The sequence below is a fragment of the Berghia stephanieae genome, chromosome 14, assembly GCF_034508935.2.
Source record: "Berghia stephanieae isolate SIO BIC M18660-M18661 chromosome 14, UCSD_Bste_1.3, whole genome shotgun sequence".
Classification (NCBI taxonomy): domain Eukaryota; kingdom Metazoa; phylum Mollusca; class Gastropoda; order Nudibranchia; family Aeolidiidae; genus Berghia; species Berghia stephanieae.
In genome coordinates, this window is record NC_088373.1 from 23,230,026 (window position 1) to 23,248,664 (window position 18,639).

Sequence of the window (18,639 nt, forward strand, 5' to 3'; positions counted from 1 at the left end):
CTACTACTTACTACTATACTACTACTACTACTATTTACTACAAATACTACTACTACTACTACTACTACTACTACTACTACAACTACTACTACTACTACTGCTACCACTATACTATACTACTACTACTATACTACCAATATGTCTTTTATCTTCCATTATAGTCTGGAAAGTTCTGTTCCCTGACGCTGACCTTTGCTTATCAATTAGATACCCCCCTGGAGCACCCTATCCTCTACCCACGCCACGCTAACATTTCATTCATACTGCAACCACCATTGAGTACAGACGATACAAGTTATTTTTCATTATATTTTATTTGTTTTCCACGTTTATTTGTGTATTGTTGTGCTGACGAAGGGTTTGTACCCGAAACGTCCATTGTCTGTTTTGTTCCCATACGAAGCCTTTCCATTTTCACTCTTTTGTTAGTATTTTACGATCACCGGCTTCAGGCAGCCCTTACCGTTTTCTAAGTTTCCAGGGGAAAAAAAAAGAAAAAGTCACAATAGACAGATAGCCTTACAAATTAATTAATAATTTGCACTCGTAATGATCCAAAAATTCTCTTAAGTCCTCAATATCTGCTCCTAGGAACTGAACTTTCCTTTTTCAACAAGATTTATTGAGTCTTTGAGGCGAATGCAGTTCAGTAATGCAGATTTTTAATTTGATCATTTGATTAAAAAAAAAATAATAATGATGATGATGATGATAGTAAAAATAATAATGATGATGATGATGATAGTAAAAATAAAAATGATGATGATGATGGTAATAATAATAATAAATAATAATAATAATAAAAATAATAATAATAATATAATAATATTAATAATATGATAATGATAATAATAATAATAATAATAATAATAATAATAATAATAATAATAATAATAATAATAATAATAATAATAATAATGAAGATGATGATATAGAATTGCAATTGTTAAATTGTTTTTAATTTGATCCTCCCGAGCGGGCAGGGAGGTACACACTGTGTCTTCTATCCCCTTATATCTGTTTTCCAACATGCTTTCTGTCTTTGTCTTGGAATGAGATTGGGAGGGAAAAAGTCAAATGCATAGTTATTGTTTTGGGAGATGAAATATTTTTCCTTGTAAATCATCTCTCTGTTATGTATTAGTATATATTTGTTATTTTTTTAATGTATAATGTAAGCATTTGAGTGTATTCCTCTTTGTTGGATTTTGTTCTTGTGTCCGGATGAGACTTATAGGTGATCTCAAACTAAGTACATTGGTGATATGCTCTTGGAATCTACATCTGATCCCTATTTGTTCCCAGTTCCCCTATGTCTTACTTTCTCAAACTAAGTAATTTGACAGCGTGTTCTTGGAATCTACATGTTTCCTATTTGAAACAACTCCCCCTTGTCTTACCTTTTCTTGGGTGCTTTAATTGTAATTCTAGAACTTTTTACTATCCCATTTTCTTCCTTTTTACTGGCGCTGATATAACCTAAATGTGTTGCAAGCGCCGTAAAACCCTTAAAAACAAAAACAAACATTAATTTGATCATTTGATAATAATGATAATAATAATAATGATAATAATGATGATGATGATGATGATGATGATAATGAAAATAATGGTAGTAAATTCCAATATATGAAATTCAAAAGCTAAATACTTGAATAGTTTTTAAATTTGGGAGTGGTATAGTAGGTGGGGTAGTGGGGAGGAGTAACACAAAACCCTGATAAAGAATTTTATGAAACAAATGTAAAACAAAAGAGAAAATGTAATAGTAAATAATTTTATTTTAAAAAGAATTTTAAATAGCAATCAATGTATTGAAAAGGGTGTTTAACAAGTCTTTATTGTATTCTTTGTTGTCAGAAATCATCTGCTCCTTTCCTCAAGCACTTGAGCCAGACGATCTCGAGGATTTTTGTTCCTTGGCTCAGTACTACGCAGCAAAAACTCCCCAGTCATTTCGAAGGGTAAGGGGTTCCAGTCCTGTGGCTCAGCCATTTTTCGAAAACTCAATAAAGAATTTTGTTTTTGTTGTTATCTCGAAATGGAAAAAAAAAAAAAGTAGAAATTTTTTTTTTTTTAAAATGAGCTTATATATAGCGCAATATCCACTCAACGTGCTCAAAGCGCATTACAAGGAGTCCTTGGTCAACAGCAACACTAAACATTTAGGACGGGACTTGACGCCTGTTAGGCGATATTACAATTTTTCGGACCGAGACAACGTTGTTTACAGCCAGGTACTCATTTTACACCTGAGTACAGAAGAGAGTGTGAGTAAAGAGCCTTTTCCAAGGACTCAGCTATGCGCTGAGCGAGGCTCTAACCCAGGACCTTCCGATCCAAAAGCGAGTGTCATACCATTAGACCATATAGCCGCATAGAAATGAAAAGAAAAACTGGACTGGATGAACGCTGATGTTGACAATGTTGTCATTTATATTACAAGGGATATCTGTTTTGTCAAAGATGAAATACAGTGTTCAAATTAGTAATGCTTAATGATGCCTCATCTGATTCAAGCACATAGGTGGCTACTTAGTCGACACCAGGACCTCCCATAGTGTGGGCAGGAGGCACTTACTGTGTCTTCTATCCCCCCTATATATCTGTTTTCCAACTTGCTTTCTGTCTTTGTCTTGGAATGAGATTACTTGGTTTTGTCCAGGCAGTGGCCGGATAGCCTGGCTGACTGAGACTGAGAGGAAAACAGTCTAATGTATGGCTAGTTTTGGGAGATGATATTTTTTATCCTTGTAAATCATCTCTCTAATATGTATTGTTATTTTGTATTTTAACACATGATTTGTAAATATTTGAATGTATTCCTCTTAGTGGGATCTTGTGCTGTGGTCTGGGCGAGACTTTTTGGTGATCTCAAACTAAGTACTTTGATAGTGTGCTCTTGGAATCTACATCTGTTTCCTATTTGAACCAATTCCCCTTTGTCTTCCATTTTCTTGGGTGCTTTAATTGTTATTCTAGAACTTTACTTTCCCATTTTCTTCCTTCTTACTGGCGCTGATATGACCTAAATGTGTTGCAAGCGCCGTAAAACTCTTAAAAACAAAAAAAACACCAGGACAGGTCACTATTTTTCAACACTATATAGATAGTATGCGCTTGGCTAAGAAGCTCATAACATTGCTATCCGGAAGTATAACGGACCAACACACAAAACTGTGTGTAACCATGAACGTGTATAGTCAGGTTAATTCAGTTCAGTGAGCATTACTCATAAAACAATAACAAAGGCCTGCGTGACGTCATTTCGTTCTATCTATATAAAACATTTCAGATGGAGACGCATCCTATCCTGGGTAAGGTCAAGATTGTAAAATCAATTCCCTCCCCTGTCCACCAAGCAGTTATTGATTAGATGGGTCTGTTAGATCTAGTGAAAAGTACTTTGCGATAGACTAGAGCATCTAATCCAAAAGGTAGCAAGCAATTAGTATTGTCCATTTCAGGCTAAAGAAATTGGAATAACTTCTGCTTAGTAATATAAACCAGTGATCATCGCTTGTTAAAATCTCATGAAAATTTTGAAGTATCGTAAGTTTGTTGGTAGGAACAAGAAAACTCTATGGCACAGATTAGCAAGTGGCAATGTACAGCAGGCAATGTTGTTTTTGTTTGTTTGTTTTTTGTTTTTTTTAAAAATAATCTTTTGGTTAATTCTACCCGGTCCCTGATTTTTTATAAACATCTGTGATGTATGTTTTAAGTGATTCAAACATTACATTATTTATTATGGCTGAATTTGTTTACACAGTTTTAATTAGGAAGTTTAATTTTCAAAAGAAAAAAACACATCTTTGTCTGAATATGTCCCTATCCTTTGCCTTTGATGCTTCTAAAGAGTGTAAATCGTCTAAACGGGTAAAAAGGCCAAAGTCTAAAAGTTAAAAATGTCAAAGTCTAAAAGGGTAAAAATGCCAAAGTCTAAAAGGGTAAAAGTGCCAACGTCTAAAAGGGTAATAATGCCAAAAGTGAACTGGTCAAAAATGTTTTCATTTCTTTTAGATTACCTCCCTTGTTGTCTTCTCACTGCCTACCCCACTCCTCTCTCATTTGTTTTTTTTTTAATTTGTAATTAATTTTTTTTTTTTACCTTTTTCCCAGGATTACCAGTTGACCATGTTTGGTTCCACCTCCCTGTCACACAAGCAGCAGATATCGGAGTCACCGGGCCTCACTGACTCGCTGTGTCTGTTGGTCTCAGGGGAAGAGTTACTGCAAGCCAACCAATCAAATGCTATTGTGGTGGGTGAAATATTTAATTAGATCATTATAAATGTTTTTTTTAAAAAGTTCCATTTCATAGATAACTCATCAAACAAGATGTCTGATGTCAACAGGAATCACCCATGTTGTCCAAGTGAGCAAATTGTGGGTTAATAATCTTGCTCAAGGAAAATAACGAAAGTGCCTGAAGCGGGGCTCGAACCCGGGTCAACTGGGTCACAGTGCAATACCTTAACCACTCTGCCATTTCGCCCCCATAAGATAATAGTAAAAATGCGTACATGTTAATAGCTTGCCAGGCATAGCAATGAGAGGTCATGGAGGAACCGTCTATTATTTTCAAAAATAAAATAAAGTAAATGAATAAATAAAATTCCCTTTATTCATCCCATAGTGGTAATATTTGTCTCTAGGGTCAATTCCAAGGGAAGACTGGAATAACCCAGGCGTTAGCTGCAGTGCAGCGCCTCAAATTTAGCTAAGGCGAGGTGGTGACTTGCTCAAGGCCACACAGTGCAACGGCGGGTGATCGAACTCGGTTTCCTATCGGGTACGAAGCAAAGACCGTACGGCTGAGCCACGCTACCCCCCCCCCCCCCCCCCCCCTAAAAAAAATAAATAAATAAAAATTATGTTTAATCTACTCTTTACAGGAGGATGCAGTGAGGTACTTTGTCGTAGACTGTCGGCCTGCAGACCAATACAATGCAGAACACCTGACCACTGCTTTTCACTTGGATGCTAATTTGGTGAGATTGCTTGTTATACCTATTTGTGGGGGTCCTTGAGATAATCAGTCGCATGGTGAAAAGATTTGAACAGAGATATTGACACTTTTAGTCAAGAGGTCAATTTTTATGCAAAATTAATTCTTATAAAAAATCATTAAATCAAACAATTTTTCTAGATACTAATGAAATGTTTTAATTGAATTCTACTACGAAATATTTTATTTTAATTTTTTTATAAAGGTAATTATTATACTTAATATCAACTCTTGTCAACTTTGAAAACGATTTTCTCAAAATTAGGTATTCACACCCTAGCCCATGCATATGATCATAACTTCATGAACAATCACCCGATTTGCTTCAAATAAAGATTATAATTTTCAGGAGACATCGAGCTTTCAAAAAATGCAAAAAAAAACCCGCAAAAAACAAAAATCATGCGACTGAGTATGTCAGGGACGCACACATTTGCGACCCATTGTCTCAAAACGGTATTATGTCGGAACGAACCATATGCTTAAAAGCCGAATTAAATGTTAAACTGGTGAAAAAATATAGATTGTTGGCATTAGAATCCTAAAATATGGGTTCCATTCTCCTCAATAAATCGTATAAACTCAACACAAGTCTGATATTTCTGGCTATAAATTCAATTTTCAAAATCTTAACCATACCGACTTAATACCGTTTTGAGGCGAAGGGTTACATTTAGAAAAAACAAAAAAAGCTTGAGCATTTATATAGAGGGCAATATTCACTCAACGTGCTCAAAGTGCTTTACAAGTGGCCCCTAGCCAACAGCAACACTTAACATTTAGACGAGACATGACACCTTTTAGATTACAATTATTCCAACAGAGACAATTCTATGTACATTGATGGTATGCTCATGGAATCTTGTAATCTTAAGTAAGTAATTAAAGAAAGAAAATGGTATTGTAAAAATTAGATTACAATTAAAAGCAAGCAAGAAAATCAAGACCAAGGGGAAGGGTACAAATAGGGAAAAGGTGTAGATTCCATGATTATTTGTGCTGAAATGACCTAAATGTGTTGCAAGTGCTGTAAAACCCTTAAAAACAAACTGAATAAAATGCTCAATGTGCCTAAATATGAATTTGGTTTTCGATGTTCCACTGCCATGGGTTTTGTTGTTGTTTTGTTCCATTTCTTTCGATATTTCTTTATTTTTTTCCAGATGCTTCAAAACCCAGAAGAATTTGCAGTGGCAGTTCAAGCTCTATTTGCAACACAAGCCCAGGCACTTGCAGCTGGTTAGTACTTAATTTTTTTTTTCATTTTGAATAATAAACATGAGTTTGTATATAGCGCTATATACTAAACGTGCTCAAAGTGCTTTTCAAGGGGTCCCTCGCCATCGCAAACCTAAACATGAATGACGAGACATGACGCCTTTTTGGCAAAATTTCTTTTCATTTTTTTCCGACAGAGACAATGCTGTTAACAGTCAGGTACTCATTTTACACCTGAATACTTTGAGAGAATTTGAGTAAAGAGCCTTTTCCAAGGACTCAACTATGCGCCACTCAGAGCGGACTCGATTCCAGGACCTTCTGATCCGATTGCGAGTGTCATACCAATAGACCACATAGCCAAATAGTTTTTGTTTTCTTTTATTTATTCCCCATGGGGAAAATTTATCCTGGGAGTGATAAGCATCTGTCCCTAAAGTGTACAATTAAAGAATGAAAATATCCGTCCCCAGGCAATCTGTCTGGATAATGGAGACATTCGGAATGTTGAGTTCCGGATTAGAGAGATGCAACCTATTTTGATCATCGATGGTTCAAAGGATTTGTCTCGAGCTATGTTAATAATAATAATAATAATGATGAAAACGTATATAGCACTATAACTCCGAGACACCAGACTCTAAGCGCTCTAATTACAAATTGCTCTGGCTGAAACATACTCATTCACACACACACATACACACACACATGCACAACACACAACACAAACCAGACCTATCTTGCTTCTCATATCATCTACTAAAATCGAAACAGATATGCTTTAATTCTCTCGAGTTCACCTTCATTGAAAATGGAACAAATTTTTTCGATTTTCCATGCATATGAACTCAAGAGAGTTAAGCAAACATTTAAAAATAGACAAGACAAAGATTCTTTTTCACGAATGCTCTGTGGTAAGGCATTCCAAACAGAGGGTCTGAAATGAGAAAAGGATCTCATTCCAGCATTTTTCCGTATTCGAGGGACAACTAGTTTGGTGGGATCACTGGCCGAATGTAAGGGGCGGGGTTTTGCATAGCTTTCAATTAGTTCCGAAAGGTAGAAAGGGACAGTACTTTCAAGACAACGATACACTAAAACACAAGCACAAGACAAGACCTACTAATTATCTCTGTCGTCTTTCTGGAATTTAGTAATGTGTTTATATCTATATTGTTTTTTTTGTTGTTGTTGGCTTGAAGAAGGGTTTGAGGCCGAAAAATTCTGTGATTTTTATTTTGTTCTTTTTTGAAGCTGTTATATTCATTTTTGTTTACTACCACATTTTCTCATTTGTCTGTAGTGTTTCATCCATCATGTTTTGTTGATAAAGGGGAAATCCATGTTATCTTTTTTCGTATATTAAATTGAAGTTTTCATTCAATTTCACATTGTTATTTATTTCTTTGAGCTTCAAGCAGCAACATTTACATTTAATAAAAAGGAAAACATATGGAGCTTAAATAAATAGCACAAACCGCAGATTTAAAAAGTGCTAGTGCTATTCTTGACAATAGACTGATGTCCAACCTAAATGATAGCAACCGACGCAACTGACACGCACTTATTTGCAGGTCTGATAACCCAATTCCTTATGGACTCATTGTTGTAATGGAAATCTCAAAAAATGACGCAAAATATTGTCCATTACAACAATGTTAAAAATTAGGCCCATATATGGGTTCGGATGTCAGGCCTGTATATATGTACACAGATGAATCTGAGGGAATACTTTTTAAAAATGTTTTATATTCCTAAAGGTTCTGCCGCATCTGGTGAACATCTGTGTTTTATGGGTAGCGGCAGAGAACAGGAAGATCAATATGTGCACATGGTGGTGGCAAATATCCTGCAGAAGAATCGCCATTATGTCTCCATTGCCAAGGGAGGTTATCCAGGTAATTTTTTCTTTTTCGTCTTGTTTGTCCGAATGGAAAGCTAGTGATTTATTTTAAAATCTGTTTTTTAAAATTTTGTGCTTATATTTTTCTCTCAGCGCCAATGCATTCACAAAAGAAATAAAAATAATTTAGTGATCATAGTAGCCAAGCAGACAAATGAACTCCACCCCCCCCCCCCCCCCCCCCCTCTCAAGGCGTCATGTCTAGACCAGAGTTTTCTATGATCAGTGGCACCTATCTGGCAATGAACTGTGCTTAACATTGCTTGATTTTTGTGACAAGGTGAGACACTGCTCCGTAGAGCCACAGTGCCACACCTAAAGACAGGAATCCATGGAAAACGGCTGTTTTACGTTTATATATATACATTTTTTATTATTATGCCTTTTGCGCCACGATATCATAAGATATCGTCGCCTAGGCATTCCACGAAGGAATATAGATAACTCATCAGACAAGATGTCTGATTTCAACAGGAATCACCCATGTTGTACAAGTGAGCAAATTGGGGGTTAATAATCTTGCTCAAGGAAAAAACGAAAGTGCCTGAAGCGGGGCTCGAACCCGGGTCATCCGAATTACTGTGCAATGCCTTAACCACTCAGCCACTTCGCCCCCATTTTATTAGGGGAATTGACTTGGATCATTTAGAGTGCTCAACAGTTTCTTTGGAACGCAAATTATTTTTAATTCTCACCTCATTTGTTTTTTTTTTTCCTCCCACAATGCTGTTTCCTCCATCCTCAGATGTATATAGATGGATTCTTCAGGGAGTTATGCTGTTAAGTTGTGTCAGGGAGGTGTGCTGTTATGTTCAATTGGCTCTGGTTATTGTTTTGCGTGGCGAGAATAGTATATAATTCCACTCCAAGGAACTTTCAAGCACAATACGTGATTCAAGCCAATTGGCTTCAACAGTTACGATGTCACTTACTTCGTAATGACGCATGGTAACTTAGTAACTGGCTCTAAACTATCGGAACAATGGCAGACGCCCTTATGAAATATTTCTCTGACAAAGCATAAAAGTGTATCCAGAGGAGAAAAATATTATATTTATGATCATGTTTTGACTTTTATACATTCTGATCACATGACCAATTTTCTTTGTTTAGAACCACACTGCTCGCTGTTGCTGGGCGACGTGACACCAGACTATTGTACCCAATTCCCCTCAACCATATAGATGTATATTTAAAAAAGAAAATAAAAAATTATGCCTTTTGCGCCACTATATCATAAGATATCGTCGCCTAGGCATTCCACGAAGGAATATAGATAACTCATCAAACAAGATGTCCGATGTCAACAGGACTCACCCATGTTGTCCAAGTGAGCAAATTGGGGGTTAATAATCTTGCTCAAGGAAAAAAACCGAAAGTGCCTGAAGCGGGGCTCAAACCCGGGTCATCCGGATCACAGTGCAATACCTTAACCACTCGGCCACTTCACCCCCCATATATGTATATATATATATAATGAAATTAAAAAGGAAAACAAATTATATATATATATATATATATATATATATATATATATATATATATATATATATATATATATATATATATATATATATATATTATTTATATATATATATATATATATATATATATATATGTATATATATAAATATAAGGAACACATCTTCATTTCAGCCATTCACCACATTTTGAAAGCCACATCGGAGAATGGAGTAGTGAGCTGGACACAGGTGGTTTCTTCCAATACCAACAACAACGGTAACAGTAGCACCCATCAGCGTAGTCGAGACGGAGGAGGCATGGGGCCCGGCGATAACAGTGGTAATGGTAGTGGAGGTGTAAGAGGTAAAAACACGGAGGACGGCGGAGGCGATGGAGAGGATTTTAACTCTGTGAAAATGGTAAGTCCATGTCCCTATAGATAGTATGCGCTTGGCTAAGAAGCTCATAACATTGCCATCCAGAAGTATAACTGACAAACACACAAAACGGTGTGTATCCATGAACGTTTATAGTCTGGATAATACAGTTAAGTGAGCATTATTCATAAACACGGATGGCAAAAAACAATAACAAAGACCTGAGTGACGTCATCTTTGAACTATCTATATCCATCATATAAATGTTGTGTGCAGTTTTGTAGGAAACATTCTCTTGTTGAAGAAGATCACTTTGCGGCTATGTGGTCTTGTGGTACAACACTCTCGTTGGGATCGGGTGGTCCTGGGTTCGAGTCCTGCTCTGAGTGGCGCATAGTTGAATCCTTGGTAAAAGCTCTTTACTCACATTCTCTCAATGTACTTAGGTGTAAAATGAGTACCGGGTCGTTAACTGCAAATGCTCAAGAATTTTTGTGTTTGTTATTTTTTTTGTAATGCCTCAACCCTAGCTAAGAAAATTTCCTGAGAAGGACATAATCAGATGTGATTGTTCTTTTTTTTTGTGTTTTTTTTTTTCAGTCATTTTTAAAAACTATTTTTTAAAAAAGATTTGAAAGATGAAATTGTCGTGTTGATGGCAGGGTGGCATGGTATTATTTTTTTTTTTTTAATCAAGCAATGCTAAGCACGGTTAGTGACAGATGACAATAGTCACAAAATTCAGCTTGTGACTCTGAATTGAATGGGAGAAATGAATGAAAACTGGATCATTTCCTTGGTTGTTGAAAAAAAACAAAACAAACAAACAAAACTCGTCCTTCAGAGCCATAGGGCCCATGGAGATGGAATTTATCACAGTTTTATAATAGCTTGAAACTGACTAAAGCAATCGCTTGCTACCTGTTGGATAGGATGCTTGTCTATCGTTAAGTATTTTCCACCAGGTCTAATAGACCCAGCTATCCAATCACTGCTGGACTTCACCCAGAATCGATCTACGTGTCCGTTTGTGTGTGGAGCTGGTGCTCTACTAACTGAGCTATTGGGACCACCAATAGCTGTTCAAAATCAGTTAATGTTTTTGTCATTTTTTGATGAAGATTTGTCAAACCCTCATGATATATTCTTTGTTTTTATTTATTTTATTTTTTTAATAGTTTTAATATATTTTTTAATAATACCGGGAAAAGTGTTTAATCAATGTTTGATAAATTTCAATTCCAAGTTATCCAAAGACTCGTGCGGCTATGAGGTCTTGTGGTATGAAACTCGCTTTCGGATCGGAAGGTCCTGGGTTTGAGCCTCGTGCTCTGCGTATAGTTGAGTCCTTGGAAAAGACTCTTTATTCACATTCTCTCTCTGTACTCAGGTGTAAAATGAGTACCTGGCCGTTAACAGAGTTGTCTTTGTCCGAAAAATTGTAATATCGCCTAATAGGCGTAATGTCCCGTCCTACATGTTAAATGTTGCTGTTGACCAGGGACCCCTTGTAAAGCGCTTTGAGCACATTTAGTGGATATTGTTCTATATAAAAGCTAATTTTTTTTTTTTTTTTTTTTTTTTTTGTTTGACAAATTGTTGGATGTTGTCAAATATTTGATAAATTTCAATTCCAGTTATCCAAAGACTTGTTTGGCAAATTGTCGGGTGTTGTCAAATCCAAGTCGGCAGAGATGAAGGAAAAATTGACCAATTACATCAAGAACGACGGCACAGGGGACAGGTCAGTCAATGAATTGCACTGCAAATTGGAAAATAAATCTTTTTCATTGTTTCGAATAATGATAACAATTAGTGATGATACTGTTTTTTTCACCTTTAACAACTTTATTCCATTTATATATATATATATATATTAATATATATATATATATATATAATATATATATATATATATATATATATATATATATATATATATATATATATATATATATATATATAAATTATAAAACCAAAAACCATGAAATAATAGTGCTCAACCTTTTGATAAAAGGAACTATTATATAATATTTCAAATATAATTATGATCAGCTTCTACATTCATCTCATCAGGAAGTGAAAGTGAAAGTAGAATGTTGTGTTTATCGTAGTTTTCCGTAAAACTTCGATAGGCACAACATTCTACTTTCACAAAGATTACGATTATGACTCATTACAAACCTGTCTATTTTGGCTCCAATTTCGGAACTGCACGAGTATGTCTAAGTCATAAAATGTTTCTTTTTAAATGAAACTTAATGTCATTCTGCATAATGTTAAGGATTTTGAAGTGTTATTTAATCCTCGTACGAGTAAATTGTTGATTTTAAAATTTAACTACAATTTTTATCTCCAAAAATTATGAATTTTTAAAATATTCAAGAAGGCAGGTCTGTTTATATTACAATCTTGTGTTGATTTTTTTTTTTTTTTTCCTTTTGAAAACATTGGGTGTTTTTTATGTTTATTTTTACAAGACATGTGAGTAGTGCAGACAGAGGAGGTAAACGGTATAGGAATATGGCCAATGTTTTCACCATTGGGGATGACGAGGAAGGTGAGTGAGGCATTCAGACATTATTATTTTCATTTTTCTTCTTCTTCTTCTTCTTCTTCTTCTTCTTCTTCTTCTTCTTCTTCTTCTTCTTCTTCTTCTTCTTCTTCTTCTTCTTCTTCTTCTTCTTCTTCTTCTTCTTCTTCTTCTTCTTCTTCTTCTTCTTCTTCTTCTTCTTCTTCTTATTATTATCGATATTGCTATTATTATTATCTTAATTATTTTGTTCTCGTTTCAATTTGAAATGTTATTAAAAGAGAAACAACCTGCATTAGCATTTTTCATGTGTGGTTTGTGGTGCTTTTTGTATTACTTAAACTTCACTTGTTTACCTTTTCTATTTATAGATTCATGGCTTGAGGTAGCATCAATTAATTTCTTTTTTTTTTTTTCAGAAGAGTTCATTGAAATCATCCTTTACACACAAAAAAAGAGCTTTTATATATCTCAATATCCACTAGTGTTCAGATTATTTTTGGGGGAGTATATAATAAGCTCCCTATATGGCCATGTCAATCATGTAGACATCCTTTGATAATATAAGCCTACACTTTGATGTCTGCAGTCGCATTTTCGTTTTCTACGGTCACTCATGGCTAAACTCCTCCCAGAAACGATTTCATAGGTCCAGCGGCCATCACCAAATTTCAAACTTTTGTTTTCGTGAGTTCTTAAGTTTTTTGATTGAAGAACGATTGGCGACCTCCCAAAAACAGACAAACCTCTTAATAGTTATGGTGAGGTGATACTTACCTGTTAGTTGCTGAGAACTGTAACAAGTGATAAACAAAAATGTATATAACAGCTTCAAAAAAGAACAATTTACCAAACACGGTACGGTTCTTGCTCAAAACCCTTCTTCAACCAACAACATTGATGTAATTTAAAGCGTCATTGTTGAGGATACCGTGTGCTCTATGATAGTCTATTATTATTATTATTATTATTATTATTATTATTATTATTATTATTATTATTATTATTATTATTATTATTATTATTATTATTATTATTATTATTATTGTTTATTATTATTGTTATTATTATTGTTATTATTATTAAAGCGTCATTGTTGAGGATACCGTGTGCTCTATAAGAGTCTATTATTATTATTATTATTAATATTATTATTATTATTATTATTATTATTATTATTATTATTATTATTATTGTTGTTGTTGTTGTTGTTGTTGTTGTTGTTGTTGTTGTTGTTGTTGTTGTTGTTGTTGTTGTTGTTATTATTTTTATTGTTATTATTATTATTATTATTATTATTATTATTATTATTATTATTATTATTATTATTATTATTATTATTATTATTATTATTATTATTAATTATTATATTATTATTATTGTTATTATTATTGTTATTATTATTATTGTTATTATTATTATTATTATTTATTATTATTATTATTATTATTATTATTATTATTATTATTATTATTATTATTATTATTATTATTATTATTATTATTGTTATTATTGTTATTATTATTATTATTATTATTTATTATTATTTATTATTATTATTATTATTATTTATTATTATTATTATTATTATTATTATTATTATTATTATTATTATTATTATTATTATTATTATTATTATTATTGTTATTTTATTATTATTATTATTCTTATTATTATTATTATTTATTATTACTATTATTATTATTATTATTATTATTATTATTATTGTTATAAAAGACAATAAAAACATAAATACATTACTAAATAAACCAGATCGTCGACCTGTTATGTTTTGTTTTTTTCTTTAGTAATGTAATTGTTTGTTTTTTTTTTTTGTTGACTGAAGAAGGGTTTTGAGCGTGAAACGTTTCATGTCTTGTTTTTTTTTTTTTGTTTTGTTTTTTAAGCTGTTGTATTCGTGTTTATTTATGAATTCTTATGTTGTATCTATTTTTAGGTGAGGATGGAAGCCAGCTGGAGTCGGATGATGACGGAGAGAAGGAAGTGGTCAGTCTAGAGACCTGGAGGCAAAAAGCGGATGTGATGTATTCCTGTCGTTGCAAGGAGATCCGGTCAAGCGGTCATTCACACCCAAGGTAATAAGTTCTTTTTTTTTTTTTTTAAAGATATGAATTGTCCTTTCCTCAGGGTAGCTGGCAAAAATTGTTACTGTCTGTTTCATTCCATAGAAACTGGGATAATTTCCAGCTCCTCGGGTTGTATGTTTTTTAAGGATATAGATTGGGACAGCGTGGCTGGCGGCAGTGTGGCTCATTAGGACGGTCTTTGCTTCGTACCCGAAAAGTACAGAGTTTGATCACCCACCGCTGCGCTATGTGGCCTTGAGCAAGTCACCTCGCCCTAGCTCCATTTGCGGCGCTCCACAGCGGCTGACGCCTGGGTTATTCCAATCTTCCTTTGGAGTGGACCCGAGAGACAAATTTTCCCTATGGGATGAATAAAGGGAAATTTATTTATTTATTTATTTTTTTTTATATTCATGAGATTAAAAGCACTGCCTGAATGATATAGGTTAAATAGTCACATTGGATTATTGTATTTTTTTTTTTTTGTGCTGTGAACCTGTTGCATGTGTGTTTGTGTGCGAGTGTGTCTATGTGTGTGTTGGTTGTATGGTGTACAGTCAGGTCTCTCCAATTTGAACACCTCTGTTCCCAGCATTTTAATCGGATTACAGAGACATCCGGATTGTGGAATCCATCCCTAAAGTGTACAAATAAAGGAGAAAAAAAGCCGTCTCCCAACACCCTGTCCAGATAATGGAGATGCCCAGATTGTGGAGCTCTGGATTAAAAAAAAAAAAACAAAAAAAACTTGAGCTTTTATATAGCATAATATCCACTAAACGTGCTCAAAGCGCTTTACAAGGGGCCCCTGACCAACAGCAACACGTAACATTTAGAACAAGACATGACGCATGTTATGCGATTATACAATTTTTTTCGGACAGAGACAACACTGTTAATGGCCAGGTACTCATTTTACACCTGAGTACGGTCAGAGAATGTGAGTAAACAGTCTTTTTCAAGGACTCAACTATGCGTCGAGTGTGGCTCGAACCCAGGACTTTACGATCCGAAAGCGAATGTCATACCACAAGACCACATAGAGAGACCTGACTGTATTTTACTGTGCCATGTGAAGGGTATGTTTTTTTTGGAGTGACAGTTTGTGAGTTGATGTTTATCATGCTGCTACAGTGTGGTTATGTGGTCTTGTGGTATGACACTCGCTTTCAGAAGGTCCTGAGTTTGAGCCTCACTCAGCACGCAGTTGAGTCCTTGGAAAAAGGCTCTTTACTCACATTCTCTCACTGTACTCAGATGTAAAATGTCATTGTCTCTTTCAAACAAAAAAATTGTAATGTCACCTAACAGGCTTCATGTCTTATTCTACATGTTACATACTGCTGTTGGTCAGGGACCCTTTGTAAAGCACGTTGATCATGTTTAGTCGATATTGTGCTATATAAAACCTCAAGTTTGTTTTTTTGTTGTTTTTTTGTGTTTTTTTTTGTTTTTTTTTGGTTTTATTTTTTCTTAGATTTATTATCATGTTCTACAGAATATTGAAAACCTAACAACTAATGGTCTTTTCTGGACATTGAAGATATTTTGTTATAATCAAATGATTTCTCATTGCAGCCACCTGCTAGTCACCTCCTCCCACCTATACGTGTTACGAGACATCCCGTCCCGCAAGGGAATGGCTCAGATTCAGGCGAGAAGAGCCCTGGGCTCTATTGTTAAAATCACCTCGAAGAAAAAACATCCGGAACTGATAACCTTCAAGTACGGGACACACGAAGAAGACGGATTTCACGTGACGGACATTCACAGGTTGGTCTGGGTCGAATATTTGATAAGGAAATAACGATTATATTAATGATAAATCATTTTTATACATCGCTTATGCAAGGGGGTGAAGTGGCCAAGTGGTGAAGGCTTTGCTCTGTGACTTGAAAGGTCTGGGGTTCCATCCCCACTTCAAGCACTTTCAGTTGTTTTATTTTTTTCCTTGGGTAAGATTATTAACCCCCAATTTGCTGTTACCTTAATGATCCAATCTCTTTTGTTTTACCTTTTCCCAGGTGCTATTGTTGTAAATCTAAATTATTTTTTTTACTATCGCATCTTCTTCCTTTTTTCTGGCACTGAAATGACACTTACTAAAAGTATCTGAAGCACCGTAAAACCCTTAAAAACAAACAAACGTTTCAATGCCACTACCACATTATCTCATTTGTCTGTAGTGTTTCATTCATCCTGTTTTGTTGATAAAGGGGAAACCCGACTGAAACGTCCATTTTATCTGTTTTCGTATATTAAATTGAAGCTTACATTCAATTTCACATTGTTATTTATTTCCTCAAAACAGGTTCCTCATCCCGTCAGCATCCGATGCAACACGAGTCATCAAGCAGCAGATTATGCGAGTGTTGGACGCTCTAGATAGTTGACGTTAAAGACGACGACCAATCAACGTTTATCAGCCAGTACAACTACCCCAGTCAAACATACAAATAAACGGATTAACAAACAGGCGGTCAGCATTGACTTGACAAGTGACGTGATGAGTCACTAGCTTCGTGGTAAAACTATGGTTGATTCTAATCTTGATGTTCTACACGTGTTTGTTTACCCGCAGCATTCTTGTTGGATCAATGGATTTTTATTAAACATCAGTCCATACGTGTGCTATCTCTTCTATTCGTTTCCCCAGTCATTGCAATTTCTATGGCGCTGATATGACCTAAATGTGCCGTAACACCCTTAAAAACAAAAAAAAAAAAACAAAAACATATCTCTTCTATATCCCTTTTATACAAATTGTCATAGTAATCATCTTATTGTTGTTTAATATGGATCCAAGGTAACCAATTGGTCATCGGGGTACCAGGTCGGGCTACTATAAGAAGATGCATACCCTGACTCCTTTTGCACGGTAGCAGCCTCTTATGGTTTTCACACTACTATGTTATGACGATCGACCCAATCAGCAAAGTCTGGTCCGCAATCGTGCACCGTCGCAAACCCGCCGGGTAGCATCGTCACAACACACCGTTCGACTAGATGCTCTACCTTCTCGGGTTCTTGCCCACAGCAAGTACATGTTGGACAGGTAGTAAGACCCCACCGATGAAGCGCACTGGCCGTGAGGCAGCTCCTCTACCGAAGCCGATTCGCAGTCACCCAGTGTCTCCTCTTACTGGTATCAAAGCCTTTTGCACGGTAAACTCTGAGCCACAGTGTAAATGGATTTGACTTCACTGGAAAGTAGGCGGAAAGAAAAATGCCTCCCAACTTCTACACATAACAGTACATTCCAACGAAACAGCAGTAACTCTACTACGGTATTTCACAATACTACACCGTACATCCACAAGAAATTATCATAGCTGTAAGTTCACAACCCCCAACACACAGAACCAACAAATATAAAAACAGTTTCTTCCCAACAACCATCAAGGAATGGAACACTCTCCGACCAGAAATCCTAGATATTACCAACAACAACAAATTTGGTCATCAACTGTTAAACATTTATCTTTCAACTGAATAAGACAATAATGGAGAAAATCACCGCATAAATGTATAAAATCTGTGGTGATGGGCCTTTTGCAGATAAAGACCTTGAACTTGAACTTGACTAGAGGTTTAGATGTTTTCCAAAGGATTTCATGTCATTCTCGCAAGTATCCCTACACTGCGACAATGCAGCAACCCAATGAGGAGGATTCTGTGTCTGTAACAAGAGACAGTTGATGGAGACTTACAGACCTCTAGCATCAGTGGTACTTGGCATCATGGATCCACGAGCACTTGTTTTAGTAACATTACCAACAAAACGGTGAAAATGGAAAGGCTTTAGATGGAAACAGTACAAACCTTTGGTCAGTAAATCAATAAAAAAAGGAATGTTTTCAGGTTTGTCTGGCAGGCAGTTTTTTTTCAAAATATCACTGATTTGCATTGCGGCTGCAAAATCTGCAATTTTTTGCAAATTTTTTCAAATATTCAAGATTTTGCAAAGAAAAAGCCCCCAAAAAAACAAAAATAATAATAATTTTCTTTTTAAAAAGGCAAAAAAAAAAAGAAAAAAGACAAATTTT

At 35.0% G+C, this 18,639-nt stretch overlaps 1 protein-coding gene across 1 annotated transcript in view; it reads left to right on the forward strand.

Annotated features, from left to right (window-relative positions):
* Nucleotides 1-18,584, forward strand: part of LOC144960004 (TBC1 domain family member 23-like) — a 28,268-nt gene extending 9,684 nt beyond the window's left edge. The window contains exons 8-18 of the mRNA XM_078892928.1: nucleotides 1,861-1,964; nucleotides 4,123-4,263; nucleotides 4,899-4,994; nucleotides 6,175-6,250; nucleotides 7,990-8,127; nucleotides 9,789-10,015; nucleotides 11,611-11,717; nucleotides 12,454-12,533; nucleotides 14,464-14,602; nucleotides 16,172-16,366; nucleotides 16,905-18,584. Coding sequence (XP_078749054.1) covers nucleotides 1,861-1,964; nucleotides 4,123-4,263; nucleotides 4,899-4,994; nucleotides 6,175-6,250; nucleotides 7,990-8,127; nucleotides 9,789-10,015; nucleotides 11,611-11,717; nucleotides 12,454-12,533; nucleotides 14,464-14,602; nucleotides 16,172-16,366; nucleotides 16,905-16,986 — 1,385 coding nt within the window. The 3' untranslated portion in view covers nucleotides 16,987-18,584. The remainder of the gene's footprint in view (nucleotides 1-1,860; nucleotides 1,965-4,122; nucleotides 4,264-4,898; nucleotides 4,995-6,174; nucleotides 6,251-7,989; nucleotides 8,128-9,788; nucleotides 10,016-11,610; nucleotides 11,718-12,453; nucleotides 12,534-14,463; nucleotides 14,603-16,171; nucleotides 16,367-16,904) is intronic.
* Nucleotides 18,585-18,639: the final 55 nt, after the last annotated feature.